Source organism: Mycteria americana, chromosome 11 (assembly GCF_035582795.1).
Source record: "Mycteria americana isolate JAX WOST 10 ecotype Jacksonville Zoo and Gardens chromosome 11, USCA_MyAme_1.0, whole genome shotgun sequence".
Classification (NCBI taxonomy): Eukaryota; Metazoa; Chordata; class Aves; order Ciconiiformes; family Ciconiidae; genus Mycteria; species Mycteria americana.
The window spans coordinates 19,822,325-19,841,525 of NC_134375.1; the positions used below are offsets into that span (position 1 = coordinate 19,822,325).

The window sequence follows — 19,201 nt, forward strand, 5'->3', positions numbered from 1 at the left end:
TCGCATATTCGGTTTCTCAGGGTAAGCTGAGAAAAAAAAAAAGCAGTATTCGGAATATTTCATTAACTGAAACATCCTTGTGATTTCATTTTATTCACTGAGCAAATGTTTTTATGGATTGAAGCTAACGCAATATAGTTGTGTTTGAATTTTCTTACAAATAGCCTAAGAAAATATTTTTTTATTTTAGATTTCATTATAGACTTGAGCCACGTTTTGAGCAAGTTTCAATGAGGTGCATGAATTTTAGCTGATTTCTACCTCATCAAATTGAGTCAGGTGCAAGCTATCTAAATTCTATATAAAGCATTTGGTGCTGTTTCTGATGCAGTCTTTTTTTTTTTTAAAAGGATTTAGGCACCATCTAAAAAGATCTGGAGATGCATGAATGTGATCTGTCACTCAGATCATTTGCTGCCTCTCCTCAAGGAGGTGTTGGGGTTTTTTTCCTGAAGAATTATTCTCAGTTGGTTTTTTTTTTTCCTCAAAAGAGAGTGAAAGAGAAATGGGAAAAGATAAAAGAACACTTTGCGATGTTGTAGCTGAACTTACTGCAGAAAAGCAGATAGATGAGCGTTTGTTTGATTTCCTAGTAGAGTTTGAGTCTTGAGAATCTTGAATTACCCATCCTATATGGAATGAAGAGCCTGTCATAATCCCTTAACAGGAAAAAAAAATATGGTAATAGTAATAATACAACATCAAGTTGGCAAGGTGGCAAGTCATATATTTGCTTTCTTGTCCATATTTTTGTTCCTTTTCCCCCTATCCCATCAGCATTTCTGACAAAAATACATTGCCCCTCACTTCCCTGCCATACCTGGTAGCCCAAAGCTCTGCTACCCCCCCAGCGATGGCCCTGCCGTCAGGAGAGTGATGCTGACGCTTCAGGCTCTGCAAAACTGGGCTGATAGTTCTTGTGCCTTGTAGGTTTGGGACCACTTGGTGCACTGGAGCCCGTGTCCCTCGGGCGCGTGCCCCCAGCACGCCCCTCATACCACTGGCGCCTGCCGTCTGTTATATTCGGGCTATAACCCGCTGGGGGGGAAAGCAAAACACTAAAGTCTTTTTAACCTTGTGAAAGACATTGCATTAGCCGTGCTCAACAGCCTAGCGCACGTCCTTTCCTGACAGCCTTTCTACCTACATGGTCTCCGTTAGGTACCACCAGGTCCTCTATCCCCCGACCTCTGCAGCGCAGCGCCGAGCCCGGGGCTGCCCACGCGAGCCCTTTGCCCACGCCTGCTGCAGCCGTGTCCCATCACCGGCGCCTTCTCATTCTTGTCGCTTTTGAAGTCACAACACGCAGCTCCGAGGTGCATTGTCATTTCAAAGCTGTGGCTAAATACGTCTCTGACTGACAACTATGAATAATTCCACAGAGCTCCTAAACTTCCAGGCATTTCACTCTGAAGCTCATATAATACAGCAGAGCTGCTCTCTCATGTTTTTCATCTTTTATATTCTCCAAAGAGTTGAGATACAGTTATGGAACAGGTTAATGTATTTTCCTCTGAAAATAATGCTGTGGAAGCCCGTGATGGTTACTTGTATGTGTGGAGAATAATGCTGACAATCCAGAAAAGAAAGTCATGAGCTTGATAATCGCTGTTATTTTGTTTCACATTTTCAGCATGTTCATGTCCACGTCCTTCCAAGGAGGGCCGGAGACTTCAGCAGGAATGACGATGTCTACGAGGAGGTAAGGGCTGCACTCCGTTTCTTGTTCGGAGTTGGGTTTGCTGTTAGGAAATCACCTGGATGATACGGGCCCTGCCTTGAGTGGAGGGAGTTAATGGGATCTCTGCATCTTTATTGGTGGCAAAGAGCCTGTGAGAGCACCAAGCCCCACGCTGGGATTTCCTTGTGAGCTCTGGGTCAAGCTGTGGTCACACAGGGTCCCGAGGCAGGACGCCGTCGACGTCTTTGGTACTGCAGTCTGTCACCACGCAGAGCGAGGTGACATCTCTACCAATAGTTGTGTTCTCTTATTTTGACGGCGTGGGGAAAAAGGGTGACCACACGGTTAGCCTGGCACGCAGGGAGCATGTCCTACCCCGTCTGCCAGCCTGGGGTGCCAAACCTTCGCTTTCCAACAAGGCAAAACGCAGGCGGCTCATTACAACTCAATCACAAATTGCCTTCTGGCCTGCTTTTTGTAGGGCTCTGCTCATGCTCTGGACAAATCACATTGTAGCCCCAAAGATAAAAATTAAAGAGCAGCTATGCATGTAGATGTAATATATGCATGTGCGCAGATTGTACGGCAGAGCTGGGGACGTAAGCTGTTCCAATGTGGCTGAATTACTGGCTTTTGTTTAAATGAACAATTGTACTGGCATTAACAAAAAGTTTTCCCCAGCTTGACAGCTGTCACAACGAGTTAATGAAAAAAATCTCACTATTGTTAGATTTACAGATGGTTCTTAGTGGGTTTGGTAGGATCCTCTATCTCAAATATGACATCTCCTTCTCTTTCTGAAAGTAATTAATATAAACTTGTCCAGTGCTACTGCAATACCATCTGCTTGAAGGAGAATTCATGGCATTTTCTGCTTTTGTATTTCTTCCTTTGTGATATATACATGGTGACAACTCCCCACGTGCAAAAAAAAAGGTAGTGTATTTTAAAGTTTTCTAATGACTTTGCAAAAGTGGTGAAAAAAGTGTATTATTGACCAGTTACATGAAGTGTCGAGACTGAGAACCCCACTAATAAGGGTAAAAGCTTATAATGAGACTGCTGAGCAAGGAGATCAAATAAAAATACACGATGGCCATCTTAGGCGCTGCTCTAGTTAAAAGCAGTTAAGTTAATATTTTTTCCTTTTCAAATGTGTTAAGTGGTTTTAGGTGTTGCACCAACCCACAAACTCTGTTTCCATTTTTGTCGTAGTTACAATTCCATTTTCTTCTTTTTTAACACATTTCTTTCTCCCTTGCTATATGTAAATACAAACAGGCAAAACTCTGTTAATGAACTAGACTATACGTTTAGTGTTGTTAAATGCAAAAGGGTGACAAATGGGTGAAAAATATTTTTATCTTGTCATTTTCAGTTACAGCAATTGTAGGTGTTGCTTTTAGCAGACATAGGAAGCAAAAATATTTAGACACAGATGTGATAATATATCTTTTAGCAGAAGAATGTACAGCCTCAGAGTCTAACCAGCTATTCCTGAATAGCACAGAGCTAACTTATGCTTTTGTGCAGACTGTAGCTGATAAAGATTCCATTTTTTTTTTAGGATGCCAGGGGAAAAAACCCGCATTTGATGCTATAAAAAGTTTGATGCAAAGTTCTATCACTGGCTGGATTGGAGGATGGAGGGGCTTAAGCAGTATGCTATCATAAGTGGATAAATCTATTTTGAAAACCACAAAGCAGACAAATTATTGAAAATACAGCTGACTTTGGAAATCATTTGGAGCTTATGTCAGTAAGGCAAAAATTTTTTGAGATAATGCCAACAAGACATATCCTTTTGTCAAGAATATCTTTTAAAAGATTTAGGAAGGTATGTAGATCATGGTGGGGCAACCGGCTGAAAATCTAGGAGGGATAGAGTACCACTAGGTGAGACGTAGGTGCTGAAGAAAGCTTTAAATCCATCGTCCATGAAATTTGTACTTAGGACAATCCAAAACCTGTTTATAAACGATGCTTCATTTCCATATATTTGAGTGATAGATGGAGTTGTAGTTTAGGCAGCAAAGACCACCTTCCAAAATCATCCCCACAGCCTTTTCCGTGTAGTATGTGACATGGAGGCTGATCAGCCGCCCTTAAACAATTTGTGTAATTGTGAAGCACACCCAGGCTAAATTTTGCATATTGTGGTGCCTGGTTTAACCACCGCAGCTAAAGGGTTTTACAGCTATTGGGCGTAATTTTCACAGATTCTGGATCTCAGCTCTGGTTCAACACATCTATCGCAAACCCCTGTCTATCTGTAAATGCCTTTGAGCTCTCCAAGCTCTGCAGTTGTCATCTGTATATGCTTAGCAGATTGCTGACAAATCCCATTGCTCTGTGAGTGTTTGACGGCGAAGGGAATGCCCAGATGTTGAGACATCAGTCCTCTTAGGAGACTTCTAGAGTTGAGACAGCTAGAAAGTACTTGCAGTCTCTTACCGTGTGCTTGATTTCTCCCATTTGGTTTAGGAGTGACCACCCATCTGATTGAAAAGACAGAAAAAAGCATATCAGGTTGGTCCCTGCTTAGTCTCTTTACTGGGCTCTGTTATCTTCAGACTTTTGGCTATGAAGCTCTGACATAGCCTTGTCTAAAGCAACTTAGAAGTGTAACGAGTATATTTAAAGGTAAGGTATATCTTTAGCTTTTGGTTTTTAATAAGGTTGCTGATGGACACTAATGTCTGCTGGTTTCTGGATATATATTTAGAACTTCCAATACTGGAACATTAATTGTAGAAAGGATAAAAGAGAGGCCAACACCTATTCCACAGCACCTTCTCTAAGGCATTTCTTGGTGGAATATGTCACTTAATATTTTAGGTTCCTGTACCTCAGTGCATAGGAAAGAAGCCACTGCATGATTTTTGTAAGATACAGAGAGAATGATTCATAATGAAAAAAAAATCTTCATTGAATGCTTTAGATGTATTTCCTCGGCATCTTTGTGGGGCTATTTCTTGGGAGGATATTTCCCAGCGAGTGTTAGCTGTCCAGCCTCTGGGCTCACCGTGGCAAAAAGCTGAGGGTATAAGTTTTCAGTTCTTACGTTTTCCTGCAATTATTTGAAGCCTAATCCCGCAAGTGTGCACATGTCAGAGTTAAATTGGTCTTATAGGCTTTTTTAAAGAATCAGGACCTTCATGTTTTACTATTGCTGGATTACTTTTCTCATCTCCATCTTGAGTAGTTCTTATTCGTTGATTCACTTTTTTTCTTGGACAGCAAAACTATAGCAGCTAAATATTAGGAAAACTTTTAATCAGAACACCTCTTTATTCCTCTATGTTTTCTGTTCGGTTTGAAACAGATTAATATTTTTACATTTATTAATCAAGGAACTTAAAGGCCTTCCTAGCAAGGAGTTGCCTGCTTTGAAGTAGATTTTTTTGCTATTGTAAGGGCATGTTCACAGTAACTGATAAGAATTTGGTATTAATGAACGTCTTTACTGTAGAATGGCACCCTGTGTTGTTGCAGTCAGCACAAGCGCTGCAGAGTTGTTGGAGGTCACCGTGTCCAAGGCGTTCAAGAACATTATCCTGAAATGTCTCAGCAGTTTCATACACTCAGCCATCTGTGGGCAGTCCTCATTCAGTGTGTGTTTGGAAGGTCCATAGCACAGCCTGTCCCTGGCCTCCACTGAGTGGTTAGCCATTACCGCAATATAAATAACATTCATCATCCTTTAGGTTGGCAGGTAATAGCTGTACTGGGCCAGAGAGTGCGGGGCTTTCTCAGGAAGGAAGACTGAATCAAAAGTCCGCAGTACCGCTGTTATGAGGACTGACCTCAATAAGTTAATTTTGAGGCTGCCCGACTCGGATGGGCGAGGGCAGCCTGGCCTCTCAGCAAAACCCTGAGCATCCCTGGCATGCAGTGATGTGTGTTGTGGTGCAGAGCCCGGTTCCTGCCCAAACTCTGTGCTTCACTCGGTGGCTGCAGCCTGCTGTAACGGCTGCAGCTGCAGCAGCGAGGCACATCCAAGGTTGTGCATGCAGGGCAAAGAGTGCCCGTCCCCTCACCAGCTTTGCTTTCATGCCCACCCCATTTCCTCGCCTGTCTTCAGTTCCCAGCCTAGGCTGGAGAGCACTGAAAATGTTGCAAAAGGGGAAAGCGTGAACGAGAGAGGTTAACCCAAACCCCTGTGCCTCCATCCCCTGGCTGCCTGCCAGACCTGCGTCACAGACCTCTTGTAATGAGCCTGGGTGAAACTCCCGAAGGTGAATTCTTCAGTAACTTAGAGATTTTGTAAAACGCAGAAGCCAGCAAAGGAATTCGGTTCATGCTGTCCTCCTTCCCCTCTGGCATTCGGGCACGCAGAGAGTCGCTTAGGGAAAGAGATTTTGACTTAGTGATCTCATTCAGCACATTATGTGAAATCATTTCAGCAAGAATACCTATTAGCAATCATTTCCAGTTCCAGGGAGGATGAAGGAGGCATTTTGGCATGTGACTCAAGAACCTGCTGGGCTGCTTCTTCAGGCTGGCAAAACAGGGGAACCGTGGCGAATTCAGAAGTTTAGTCAAACAAGCCTGAAGTTTAATTCTCCGTGAGTGGCTTTGCCTGCGACATGCCTTCGCTCTGATCTGCAGACAGTGCTTCGCGTTCTGCTGGGCACAGAGCCTGGTGGAGGGCTTGAAGCCTGCACAGCTGCACTGAACTGTTTGGGCTGCTTCCTACTTAAAGATAAGGTATATAACGAAAAGATAAATAAGCCCTAATCCAGGTCCTGCTAGACAAAATGGAAAGATGCCCAACAGCTTCTGTGAGCATTGGATTGAACTATTCATGAAAATTAATGGCATGCAGAGCTAATAGGCTGTTCCTTGGCCTCAGAATTATATTGCACCTTCTGGGAACATATTGTAGCCTGCTGGTGGATCAGTCTGCTGCATCTGAACTCCCTTGGGGCCAGACTCTGCTTTCTTTGCACCCTGCATGGGTAAACCCATGGAAACGGAGGGAAGCAGCACAGAATCTAAATTGGTGTATTTTTTTAAAAAAAAAAGCTCTGTTTTCCCCAGGTACAAGTCTATCTCCCTATCTTCTTCTGATGTAGCAGCAAATAAATTCTTCCCAGTAGGCTGTGGATTTTATCCTGGTCTTGCCAATGTTGCTCTTTCTGACTGAGAGCATCAGAGGAGGTTCTGCTAGCCAAGGAGCATAAGCCTTTCCCAGTTGCTTCATGAGTCTTGTGATATTATAGTGACTCCAGCAGGGCAAGTCAGATTAACTGTGCATTAATATTTCCAACTGAGAGTATTGCAGTAGACGCTAGAACTGGACAAATAATTATGTTTTGGATTTGGTAGCTGAATGGACAAAAAGTCATTTCGAGTTGACCCGAAACAAATTTTTTTTTCCACCAAATGAATTTCCTTTTTGAGTTAAACAGGATGATTTGTTTTCTGGACCATGATATTTTATCTGATGATGATTCGAAACCCCCTGGAGACTGCTGGCACACCCTGCAAGCTTCCTGCATGTGCTCCGCCTACATAAGGCAAAACTGACAAATTTGTCAGTAGGGCCCAGCAGGAATACTGGGAGACAACCTATCGTCACGTGTATCTCCCTAGGTGGAAACCCCACTGTTTGTGGTATTTTCTGCCCTTTCCAACCTGGTGAGGCATTTTTTAAGTTGATGCCTGAAATCTCTGAGACCTTCCTGTATGCTGCGTACATTGCTGCGCTCATTTTAAGATAGCAGGATATCATAATCAGATCTGATTAAGAGCCATTTCATTCACTGATATCTTCCATCGGACCTAGAGAAGTGGACTCAGCTCAACTATAGGAATGAATTAGAAGTGGTTATTAGAAGGGTTCCCATTAAGGCAGCCGTCCCTCATGATCACACACATGCCCTTTACACCTAGACTTTGTCTGGAAGGTAATGTACATTTGGCATTTTACATATCATCGTGTAGTCTCATTGACCTCTAGCCCGGCTGTCTCTCTGCATTCCATCACTGCTCTTGCTGCTTCTTACCCTTTCCTGCCTCAAGGTTTCTACAGTCGTTTTCCTCATAGGTAAAAAATACCGGCTTCCAGAAATCACTTACATTTAGTCTATAATATAGCAGAGACAAATTATTGTGACCATTACAAAAGATCTCTTGGCCTCTTCTGTAGGATATTTACTGTGTTTAGCTCATGGTGTATTTGCTCTTTTGTGTCCTTGATGGTAGTTCATTGGCAAGTGACTTAGTGACAAAGAACCTCCAACCAAAGACAAGTTGCTGATAAGGGGATTAAAGTGAAGATGGTCTCTCAGGCCCCTTTACTCTGGCAGTGCTTGGACTTGCTTAGCTGCTCGGGTGCTTCTTGTGTATTCCCAGTCCCCCAGGTAAAACTGTCTCCAGACCTCTGCTTATCCTTTGATGCACAGTGTAAGCTGAATTCATGCTGGTGGGGAGAACATGCCCCATTAGCATCCTAGATACTCGGCTTTTTGGAATTGATGAGATGGAAAGTAAACAAAACTATCAGGGAGCTGGCATTTTCCAAAGAGAGATTTTTGTTCTCTGAACTGAAATGTTGCCATAAACTTAAAATGAAATACTCCCTTGCATTCTGTTTAAGGTTCAGGATATGGGAGCGGCTAGTTGGTAACCCCCAAACCAAATCACACTGAAACCCAATGCACTGCACGACAGATGACTTCAGCAATTGCTTCTGCCAATAGCAAGAATTTGGAGAGTTCCTTCCCAATCCGTAGGACTGGTTCTGGTATGACCAGTAGCTCACAGTGATCCAACCCTCTGACCCATGGGCAGCTCTGTAAAGATGCTATGGTTTTAGCTTGTGATCCCACAAGGAAAGAGCTCTTTCTACCCTGTAATTTGGGGCAGTTCCTTCATCTGCTGTCTCGCAAATGTGGATCACAGTATTTTGAGGGATCAGCTTTGTCCAGTGGAGGTTCATGTACCAGGTACCTGGGAAGTGATCACCTCACAGGAGACACCATCTGAACTGGTTGTTGCTGGCAGCTTCTTTGGCTCACCCAGCCTGAATCAGCAGCTTCAGTGATTCGGATGCGATGCTATCTGTCGCTTTCTAAATATGACTTTTGTAAATGAAGGTGGAGGTATATTAATGGAGCCAAGCGTTCTTCCTGGTTGGGAAGTAAATAAAAGCCTGATAGCATGGGTTTACCAATATCTGTAAGGTCAAGTTAATTTATTTTTTGAGTCAAAAGAGAGAAAAAATATATAGATATGAGAAATAAGCTTTCCAGATATGTGCTTGTATTCTGGTTTTGTTCGTTTTGTGAAAAAAAAAAAAAAAAAAAAAGTATGCTTTCTTTTTCCTTTATATATTTGCCCAATGTTTTCCTTTTTTTTTTTTTCTTCTGGGGAAATAAAAGTGTAGAAGGAAGCTGAACTGAAAGAAAGTTAGAAAAAACGGCCAATAATCCTAAAATGGAAAATAGAGAACTGATTGCTTGTGGTTTTCAGAAACCAAAATGACATGCTGACAGTTTAAGTTGAAACAAAAATCACCAAACCTCTTATTTAGGCACTTTAAAATATGAAATTGTTTATTAAAATAAAAGTGAAAATTATATAGTCTGAATAAAAATACTTTCTTAATAAACAAGTATTTATACATTTGCATATATATATATGGGCATACACTTTATGGACATACACTTATAGGCATACACATATGGACAGAGCGGAGGGCTCAGAAGCACATGTATTTATTTTGGCCGCCTCTAAGATGAGGAATGATGCTGCATTTTTACATTTTCTACTGTAGCATGCTATAGCTGCGTGTTTGGGTTTTATTCATAAACTTAGTGTTTGCGGGAACTTGTGGACCTTTTATTTTCTGCAGAAATGAATGGGATTTGAGCACCTACATCTCTGAGCAAGATCTGGTTATGTCATGCCTTTGCTCAGTATTTCTGCTACGACAGTCATCAGTGAAACAGTTAACAACATTGAAATATAAATTGCCATCCTTGAGGCTCCAGAGTTAACACCTTTCTGTTAGCAGCTCGCTGTGGTTTCACAGTTAACACCTCACCTCTTTCTGTAGAAGACAACACTTTACATTACAGCTTGTGGTCTGGCAAAAAAGCTACGGAGTTTATCATAGGCAAGTCTCAGTTTCATGCGTTTAAAACAGTAGCTAAAAAATTCATTGCCAAAGATAGATCGGGCCCCGTTCTATGCCATCGTTGCCATATGTTAAGAAGGACTTAATGTGCATAAAAGGCAAAGGTACAAAAGTATTTTAGGCTAAATACTGCAGGAATATGGCTTGCCTTTCGAGCTGCATTTGCTCAGAATTATTTTCTGCTCTTTTGGGCCCTGATGATGCGAGTACCCAGGCCAGCTGCTGGCACGGCAAGGGCTCCGGTCTCCCGTGGGCAGACCCGGCGAGGGATTACGCCCATACCATATCAGGGAGAAGGCCTATGGAAAAATGAGTGCAGAATGAGAGTGGACGTTCGCTCTTGTTGCAATGTTTTTGCCGTGAAGGTAGTCCAAAGAGACCACAGCCCTGTTCCCATACTGGGAAAGAAAGTGTTTATTGCCGTTTCAGAACGGAGATTTTAACAAATTGTTGCAACAGAGTGAAAATTTAGTTTGACGGTGTCAGGATAATTATACACAATTTAGTTTCCTTTAAATATGTTAAGCACCATTGTTTCTTTTCCATGTTAAGGATTGACTTGAGTGCTAGGTTGTAGCAGTTTTCTTTAATTGCTTTAATCCTTGGCCTTAAGAAAATGAATACTTTAAATTTACACTTGTTAAGTACACTGCTAATGAAGAAAAGGCTTTAGCAATCTCTGGCAGACAAAACTATATGTAAAAAAAAGAGAAAGCAAAGAGAAAAAAGAGAGAGGGAGAAGCTAATCACCAAACCATTCTGTTAATGCTTATTTTAATCATCCTGCCTGCCCTTCCTGGCAGACAGAGCCATTAGGCTGCAGAGGCAGGAGGCGAGCCATCACCGTCAAATGGCGCTGATGTTGAGAATTGGGCCCAGGAGTACAATTTGACTTGTCAGTTTATATAGACATAAAGCTTCATTGTTGTGCACAGACACAACTGGCTTTTTAAAAGTCTATTTCCCTCCTGATGATGTGAGAATCTGCTCCCCTCTCTCTTACTGTTCTCCAGCCCTCAAATTTATTAGATAGCGTTTCTAACCCTGCACAGGGTTTACACAGCACTGGAGGGGCCGGTGGGCTTCAGCAGTGCCACGAGCAGACCGCAGCGACCACCACGCTTCCCAGCTTCGAGCCGCAGGGTCCCCAGCTTCGAACCACAAGGTGCCCGTCGGGGTGGGGGGAGTGAAGCGCTTCAGCTCCCACCCTGGGTGATGTCTCGTTGCAGGGAGCCTTAAAATGCCCATATCACTGCAAAGTCTTAAAAATTGTTAATTCTCTGTGGAATTCTCTGTGTGTTTTAGGAGGCACAGGATGCTCAGAAGAAGAGAGGAGCTAACAGTGTTTCCTTAGGGGGCAAAAATGAAACATCTCCAAAATGTAATTAATTACAGGGAGCATATGATCTGTTCTCAAAACCAGCTCATGTTGCTATTTTCCATGTATAGGAAACTTTCATCTTTCTGACAAGTAGCTTGTGTGCTAACAACTTCTTTTGGCTGACGCACAGAGTGGCTCCCATGTTGCGGGGAGCCACGGAAAGGGTTTCAAGTAGCGCAGTGCAGCATTTTTCCCAAATTTCAGCTTTTGCATTCTGCAAAATGGAGAAAGTGTTTATCGGTGCCCACACTGAGCAGCGGCATTTACTGCTTCAAGAAAAAGCAAGCATCAAAATGCGCCTTGACTGAGTTGCAACCTAATTACAGCTATCCAAATGCAGGTATTCCAATAACCAGGGAAAGCAGGGAAATAAGGCAGCCTTTGTCCCGCGTGGCCCGGACAGTTGCAGCATTGTGTAGGGGGCTGGCAAAGAACCCCTTCCTGCATTTAATTGCAAAAACTGATCATGAGTTTGTGGTAAATATATAAGCAAATGCAACTAAACATTTGTATCTCCCTTTTGCCTACATAAATTACTTCTGTGTACTGGCAACTTGCTTCTAGGGATTGTAATCTCTGTGGAAGTGGGAAGGTATTGCAATAAATAGGGGTTTTAATGGAAGGCCTATTTTTAGAATTTTTTTCTTGAACGATCACTTTTTTCTTCCTTTTTGTAAGGAAAAAGTCTATTCTCATTCATTACATTAGTGTCTTTGAAGTGGCAAATGCACACAACTGCCAGCTCACGTACAGCATGGGAGTTACGCAGGGTTTTCTTCAGCTGAAGCACGGTTGTGAGCAGTAATTGAGATTAGCTCCCCAGGAGACGGGACTCTCTCTCCTCCTGATTTTTTTCTCAGTAAAATAGTTGCACTTAATGCATTTATGAGTAGACTCTAAGTGCTAACATACTTTCTTCCCGTACCCCTGCCATTTCTGTGGCAGCCTTACTGAAGAAATAACAATACATAAAGCTGCATAAACACTTAAGGTCTTAGGTGTCTGCTTCCACTGGTACTTTCAAATTTTCTGTTTGAAGATAACTTCCTTTCACACTTTTACATCTGAAGTGCCTGTTTTGGGTGACCTCAGAGTAAATTTTTTTAACATATGTTAATTAAGTTTCCTACAAGCTCTGTGAGTGCATTAAGTAATAGTACTTGCAGGTGCAATGCAAAAGTGAAGGGACATTGTGAAGTTATGGAGTGAGTCAGGGTAAAGCTGCTGAGTGCAGATACATCCATGAATCTCTGAAGGAGCAAAAGGAGGGAGGTGGATTGATCACCCATCTACAGCTGCATGGAGTAATCCAACACGTGGAGTTCATGCTTCCTTGTAGGAAACTGTGGCCCTAAGGCAGCCGATAGATATGCTGGGATGTGGTCCTCAGCTTTGAGCAACATTGAAAACTTGGATGACTCTGAAGAACTTCGCTTCAGCTTTTTACTGGAGAATAATACTGCTGGCATTTACAAAGTCAGACTGTCACCCAGGAGTACACTGGCTTAATTCAACTAAGGCCTGTGAGCTGTAGCAATTACTACTCTTTGAAGGTGGACACCTCAGGTGTTTTAACAAGAGGTGACATGTTCACCCACAAATAGATAAGAGTGGTTTTACTAGGGCTGGCGTTCTACCTTCACCGGTGTGGTGTCTCCTAGAAAATGCTTAGGGAAAAAATTGTAAGAATGAACACATGTATGGAGTGTCCCAGCTTTTTTTGCTCCAGAAAGGCACAATCAGGGAATCCTTTGCCGTAAGTGGATTCTCAGATGGAGTTTTCTAAAAAAAGATAAGCAAAATAGCCAGGGCCTTGCCTGCCATTGACTTTCAACAAGAGGCAGATGTCTAAATGCCTTAAAGACTTTTGAAAAGTTAGCCCTTTATCCTTCTGTATTAGGTTGCGGTGAGTGGTATTGACACTCAGTCAGATGTTATTGGCATGCGATTTTCTCCTCTCATCTTGCACAAGGGCATGAGGCAGAATTGCCTTCTGCTGTGTGTGAGCAGAGGAGCTTTAGATTGATGTATCAGCACTTCGTGTTTCTGGGTTGCTCTCGTGAACACGTGCAGAAGGAAAATAGCAGTAGAACAAGGACAGTTCCCAGGTTAGATAATGTGCTCCATTGATTAACATCCTTTACTCCACTTCTAAGTGCCGTAAACATAATGAAGCTGAGAACAATCTGGTGTTTTTCCACCACTTTTAGCAACCTCTCGTCATTTGAAGCTGCTGCTATTTCTTCTCTGGTACTACCTGGTGATCCTTTTTATGCATTCATTACTGTTGCTTCTTCTCAAGAAATAAATTTGCTGAGAGTAAAGAAAGTTGCTCATTAGGGCAATGTAATTAAAGGAAAAGTAGACATCATGCCAAGTTCCGTTTTCTCTACAAAGCGCCACCTTGGAGATTGCCTGAAACTCAAACTTGTTGCTGTGCTTATTAGGGAGAACAATGTGTTGAAATGGGCCCTACTCCTAATAACCTTGTTTTCTACATGTGAATCATGTTAATACGTTTTTCTTTAGAGCCTTAATCACCATGTATAAAATGGGTCTATTTCTAGAGGGAGAATGGGGAAGGTGGGCCACGTGGTGGGTGTTCTCTGAATTGCCACTCTCCGTGGAGAGTTTCTTGTTTCCTGCTGGTCCACAGTCATTTTTGTTCATTGTTGTTTTCTTTTAATTACATGGAACAGCATTTATTAGCAAATTACATCTTGATAACCAGTTTTCCTCTAGTGAAATGAAAATGTTCATCGTCTGCCTTGCTCCCTTCCTTTGGGGAAAGGAGTGTGCAGTATCTTCCATGTCTCAGTCTCTTCTGCCTCACACCATGGTTTCACCAAGGCAAATAACTTCTGCAACAGAAAGCTGCCATTAACACTTGCTAAAGAACCTTGTTCCAATAACTAGTCCAGTGCCCAACTTTTCTCCCCAGCATGCAATCCTGGTATCTTCCCACTGTCCTCCTAATATGGTATCTTCAGCTTTTGTGAACAGGCTGCTCCTATGGCCCCAAAAAACCTGGGTGCCCCTGCATCGGGCTGGGTTACAGGGACCTGTGAATAACAGTCTTCTGTCGAGGGCTTTGGAAGAGACCTGAAGCCTTGAAGGAAACATGATGTGCTCCCATCCAGCCCACAACATACGTACCCTCCTTAGCTCCGTGCTCAAGCCTACCCCTCTAAATGCGCAGGCAACTCGTTAACTGGCTATTCCAGCAGAAGTGAAGGACAGAAGTCTTAATCACGGTAGTAAGTAGGGCCAAAACTGTCATGGGAATGTGGGGAAATTGCCTGAGGTTCAAGCTCTGTGATGGCCAAGCTCATCTGAGTACCAGTAAGTTCCCCTGAAATTCTCAGTCAAAAAGGCCACGAGCAATCATAAAATAATTGTGTGCAAACCTCACTTTTGATCAGAACTGTGGATGGAAGTGGCTCAATGTTGAAAATAGCTAAGGGAGAGAGAGGGAGGTCATTTGTTCATAAGCGAGAGAGAGATGAGCTCCACTGAGAAAACTTTGCTCCCAGTGTGGAAAAGAACTGGGGAAAAGTAAGGCTCTTCTCTCTTTGGTGCATGTCTGTGCATATGAGGAGGAGGCTAGTCTGAGTACCACCAGTGTCTTATATCTCATGTAAACTACCAATTATACGTTATATGAATATACTGTTCCTAAAAAATGCTCTGTGTTTTCATCTTAGAAGGAAATGCAGGGCCATATAGTTAACCATTCCTTCTCCCTCTTTCACGTCAGAATATTTCAGTCCTTTTATGTAGAGCGCGAGGGGACATGATTGAAAAGGAAAGTCCTACCCTTTGATGTTTATTTGTTGCATTATCCACTTTTCATGGCTCTATTATTCCAGAATCCTATTGAGCCATTCATCGCTGAGTGGAAATCTCCACTGCTGTCAGTAGGGAATTTCTGCCTCTAAATCACATAATTTGGCCCCTGTTACTTAACTTGGGGCCAGATTATCAAAAGTGGTGAGCACCAGCGTTCCAAAGGCTTAGCACCTCCCACTGAGGACAGATTTTCAAAACTGCTCAACACAGAGCAGCTCCTGTTGCGACCCTTTAAGGACAGATTCGCAAAAGAACTCAGCAGTTCCCTTTCACCAAGGAGCTGAGCCCTTTCCGAAATCTGTCCAGCTTTGTTGAGTGCTGAGCTGGAAGATGAGGACTTTTGATAATATGGCTTTTAGCAAACTCTCTGATATGGAAAATACTAAGTTACAAACATTGGGAAGGACTTGAAACAAGTGTTTGAGAAGAGACAAACCTCCACGTTTCAAGACATGCCAATTTTTATTGACTGATAGAGGGGCTGGGAGAAAGTTTTGGATCTGAACAGGTTTTCCCATAATTGCCCACTAGGAGGTTTCCAGCACATTCCCCTGCAGCAGCTGGCAGGCAGGATGCTGGAGCAGAGCACCGCTGTGCTGAGGCAGCATGGCAATTCCTGTGTTCCCAAAAATGCATTCACTTAGCAAAATGTGATTTGCAAGCAAAGTAGCACAAAGCAGCCATTATTCTTCCACCATCCTTCCCAGGGAAGAAAAAAGAAAAGAAAAGAAAAGAAAAGAAAAGAAAAGAAAAGAAAAGAAAAGAAAAGAAAAGAAAAGAAAAGAAAAGAAAAGAAAAGAAAAGAAAAGAAAAGAAAAGAAAAGAAAAGAAAAGAAAAGAAAAGAAAAGAAAAGAAAAGAAAAGAAAAGAAAGGAAAAGAAAGGAAAAGAGAAGAGAAAAGAAAAAAGAGAAGGATTCACTTGCATCTTATAAATACAGGTTGAATTTTTCTTTTGAATTTTTAAACCCAAGATTCCCCTTGCATGCACTACACTGCCTTGTTCTCCAGAGAGGCTTCCCTGATGTGGCTAGCAAGAAAAAATCTGTGCAGAACAGTCTGTGTAACTCGGGAAGCTTGTGGGTTAATAGGTGAACGTTAGTTCTTGACCTGCAAGCTATTGCAGGCAGGTGGCAATGGAGAATGTGATGGGGAGAGGGTATTTCAGTGTATAAAAATGCAAGACTTCAGGCTTTAAGCCTAGGCACCGCTTGAGCTCCTTGGAAAGTAGTTCTGATAAACTTTTGTGTTTCAGTAAACTGAAACTGCACATCTTGCATGTGTCTGCTGGAAGGTGGGTTTCACTCTCACATGGGAGCAGGCAAAGGAACACTAAAGCCTCAGCAGTCAGTTTGGGACCTGGCACAGTCCAATGCAAAACAGCCATTTGTTTTTGATCTCTGGAGCTGCACAAAACACCTAGAGAGCCTTGGCACCTCTTGCCTTCGGTCCTCTGAGATCCTCTGTGAACTTAGGATAGGCTTTTCCTTTGGTTATCCAGCCCCACTTGCATTTGGTTTCACTTCGACATAAGTACTTTTTAAAATACTGAACTCGATGAAAAAGAAATAAAGCAAAGGGGGAGGAGCAGGCTGGGTAAAAGCCTTTACCATTGTTACAGGACTGTGCAGCTTCTGTGATTATCCCTTGCCTTGTTCAGCAGTGTATAATTTAATGATTGCATCCAGGGCATGCTATTAACTTTCTTTTCTACTTCTGTGACCCCAAAGCACATTCATTCTTTTTACTATTCCCCACTTGATGCGTGTGTATGCCTAGGGGGAGGGCAGTGGCTAAAGAAGTGTTATGGATTTCATATCTTTGCTTCATCTGCCACATTATAGCAAATGACAGTTGATTAGGTCTTTCTATAGATCATTACCAATTGTTTTCTACCTTGCAGATACTGCTATTACGACAAATCTATCATATCCTAGAGATCCTATGCAGCTTGTTATTTCTGCATGATTTATTACACTCGCAGTAGAAATGTTGTTAGCGAACATTGGGGAAGCAGTGAATATATTGAGAAATATCAATGTATCCTCATGTTCTGGCTTGCAGTGACAGTCAGTGATCCATCTCACTGACACTTACCTTGTTAACATTTTGATCAGATGGCAAATTTGTCATTTTTCATAGTAACAAGTATAAGTTTGTACAAGAATTGCAGAAACATGGGGAAGATAAAGGGCCCCTCTCTTAGTTTTTCCCAATGTGATGTAATCAGTAATCTTTCTGGAAAATGAAATAATTACTTTGTGAAAAAGCTTATCCACTGGAAAATGTACCAGTGTTAGAAAGCTCAGATTTCTCTTCATTTGAGGATTGAATGAGTTCTCTTTGCAGCCATTACTGACACTTTGATTAACACACCAAACCAACATGAAATGACAATATAGAACAAAAAGGTTTACAGTCAGATTTCCTCTCCTTGATTGTAGTAGGGAACACAAAGATCTTGCAAGTAAAAGTGAAGGCATTATCTCTGGGAACAACGGAGTACAAAATACTGCAAACACGATGTTGCAGATTTCTTCTAATCCTCACAGTCAAAGCTCTCTCTCAGCTCGGCTGTCGGCTCTGCAGCTCTCCCGTTCCAAAGCGTGGGCATGAAAACTGTGCTCAAAGCACGAGTGGGCTACACAGGGGGAAATTACAGCCCCTAATGTATTAGAGTCATCTCGAGGTGCCGGTGACTCATCTGCACAGCCCACGAACATAGGGAAAGGGGCAACAAAAAGAGTGGAAGGTTGCTTCTTGGAGCAATACAGCTGTTCACCGTCTCTGTGCGTGCTGTTAATAAGGTCTTGTCCATGCAAGGGGTTGCGTAGGGCAGCAACGATACAAAAATCAGCCTGGACAGAGGATGTGTGCATGACTCAAGCTGCAGGTCAGGACCAAACCAGACTAAAACCAACAGAAATAGCCCTTCTTCCAGGACTTGCAGGAAAGTTGCTTCCATTCAATTATTCTCTTTCAGTTTCATCTATTGAAAACTTCTTGGCTGCATTATTTCAAATATCAGTGAGCCACAAACGGCAAGTGCCAAATGTAATCTCTCAGTCAACATAATGGAAAAAATAGGGGCCAAACAAACAGTTCTTCATTTTAACCTGACAGCTTAAAAAATACAGACTAGATAGATCTTGAGGGTACTTGGACTAGAGTTTTATTGAAATTATACAGCTTTTCATCCTCATCTTCACCTAATTGACTGGGGAGATCTGATCCTCAGCTGGGTTTGGTTTTCTCTTGTTGCTGCTTTTCTAACTTTCTTTATAATGCATTGTCAGGATGTAAATGTTTTGAACGTATTATTAGAAAGGCTCAGATTGTATTCAGAGAACGCACATGGAAACCGAAAACTGCTTCAGTTGTGTCACTTCGGTCATAACAGTACAGCTTTGAATTGTTTAATTCTTCTAATGTTATGCATAGCAATGCAATAGTTCAGGTACCAGAGAACTCGAGCAGCGAGTCTTAATGCTCTGCAGCAATTTGAGAAAGCACAATGTCATCTACTGGAAGGTCTAATTGTTATGATTAATATTTAGCATAGGGAAGTCTATGTAGAAGGGCACAAGTTACATCTGCTTGCTGAACTGAATGAATTACTGATTTTTCATTTCCTTTTATTTTTAGCATCCTGTTGAATAGCGGAAAATGTAGGAGTACGTATTTGCTATAGCAATATCTCTTGGACTAAAGGCTCGGCCTCTTAAAAAGCCACTCTTCAGATGCCTGGTCCAAGGGAGCAGGTGGGCGGCAGCACATTCGCTGCTTGCTGGAGCGTGAGCCGAGGATCTCTAACGGGAGGGACGTTTAGGTGCACCAGAGGGGCAGCTGCACCGGAGTCCGGAGACCAGGCAGACGCAGGAATAGGGCTGATAAGGTAACAGGAGAGAGGAGCGAGCTCAGGCAGGTGCCAAGGGCTGGCTTTGCGTCCTGAAACCAACTGCGGCAGGGCATCTCACTGAAGCGTCGGGGCCTGACGGCACAATCTTTCTTTTTAATAGTGCCGCACCATAAATACAACTGCCTGATAATTCTGGTCGTTTAATAAGTGCTTCTTCTCACTGGAAACAAAGGGGCTTAATTAAAAAGGAAGAAAAATAGTTAATTTCCAGCAAGTATTGCTGAAGG

At 42.5% G+C, this 19,201-nt stretch overlaps 1 protein-coding gene across 8 annotated transcripts in view; it reads left to right on the forward strand.

The window, feature by feature from the left end:
- Positions 1 to 19,201, forward strand: part of FHIT (fragile histidine triad diadenosine triphosphatase) — a 637,538-nt gene that overhangs the window by 546,088 nt on the left and 72,249 nt on the right. For all 8 annotated transcript variants that reach the window (XM_075513832.1, XM_075513829.1, XM_075513831.1 and 5 more), the window contains one exon: positions 1,634 to 1,702. In XM_075513832.1, the coding sequence (XP_075369947.1) occupies positions 1,634 to 1,702 (69 nt within the window). The remainder of the gene's footprint in view (positions 1 to 1,633; positions 1,703 to 19,201) is intronic.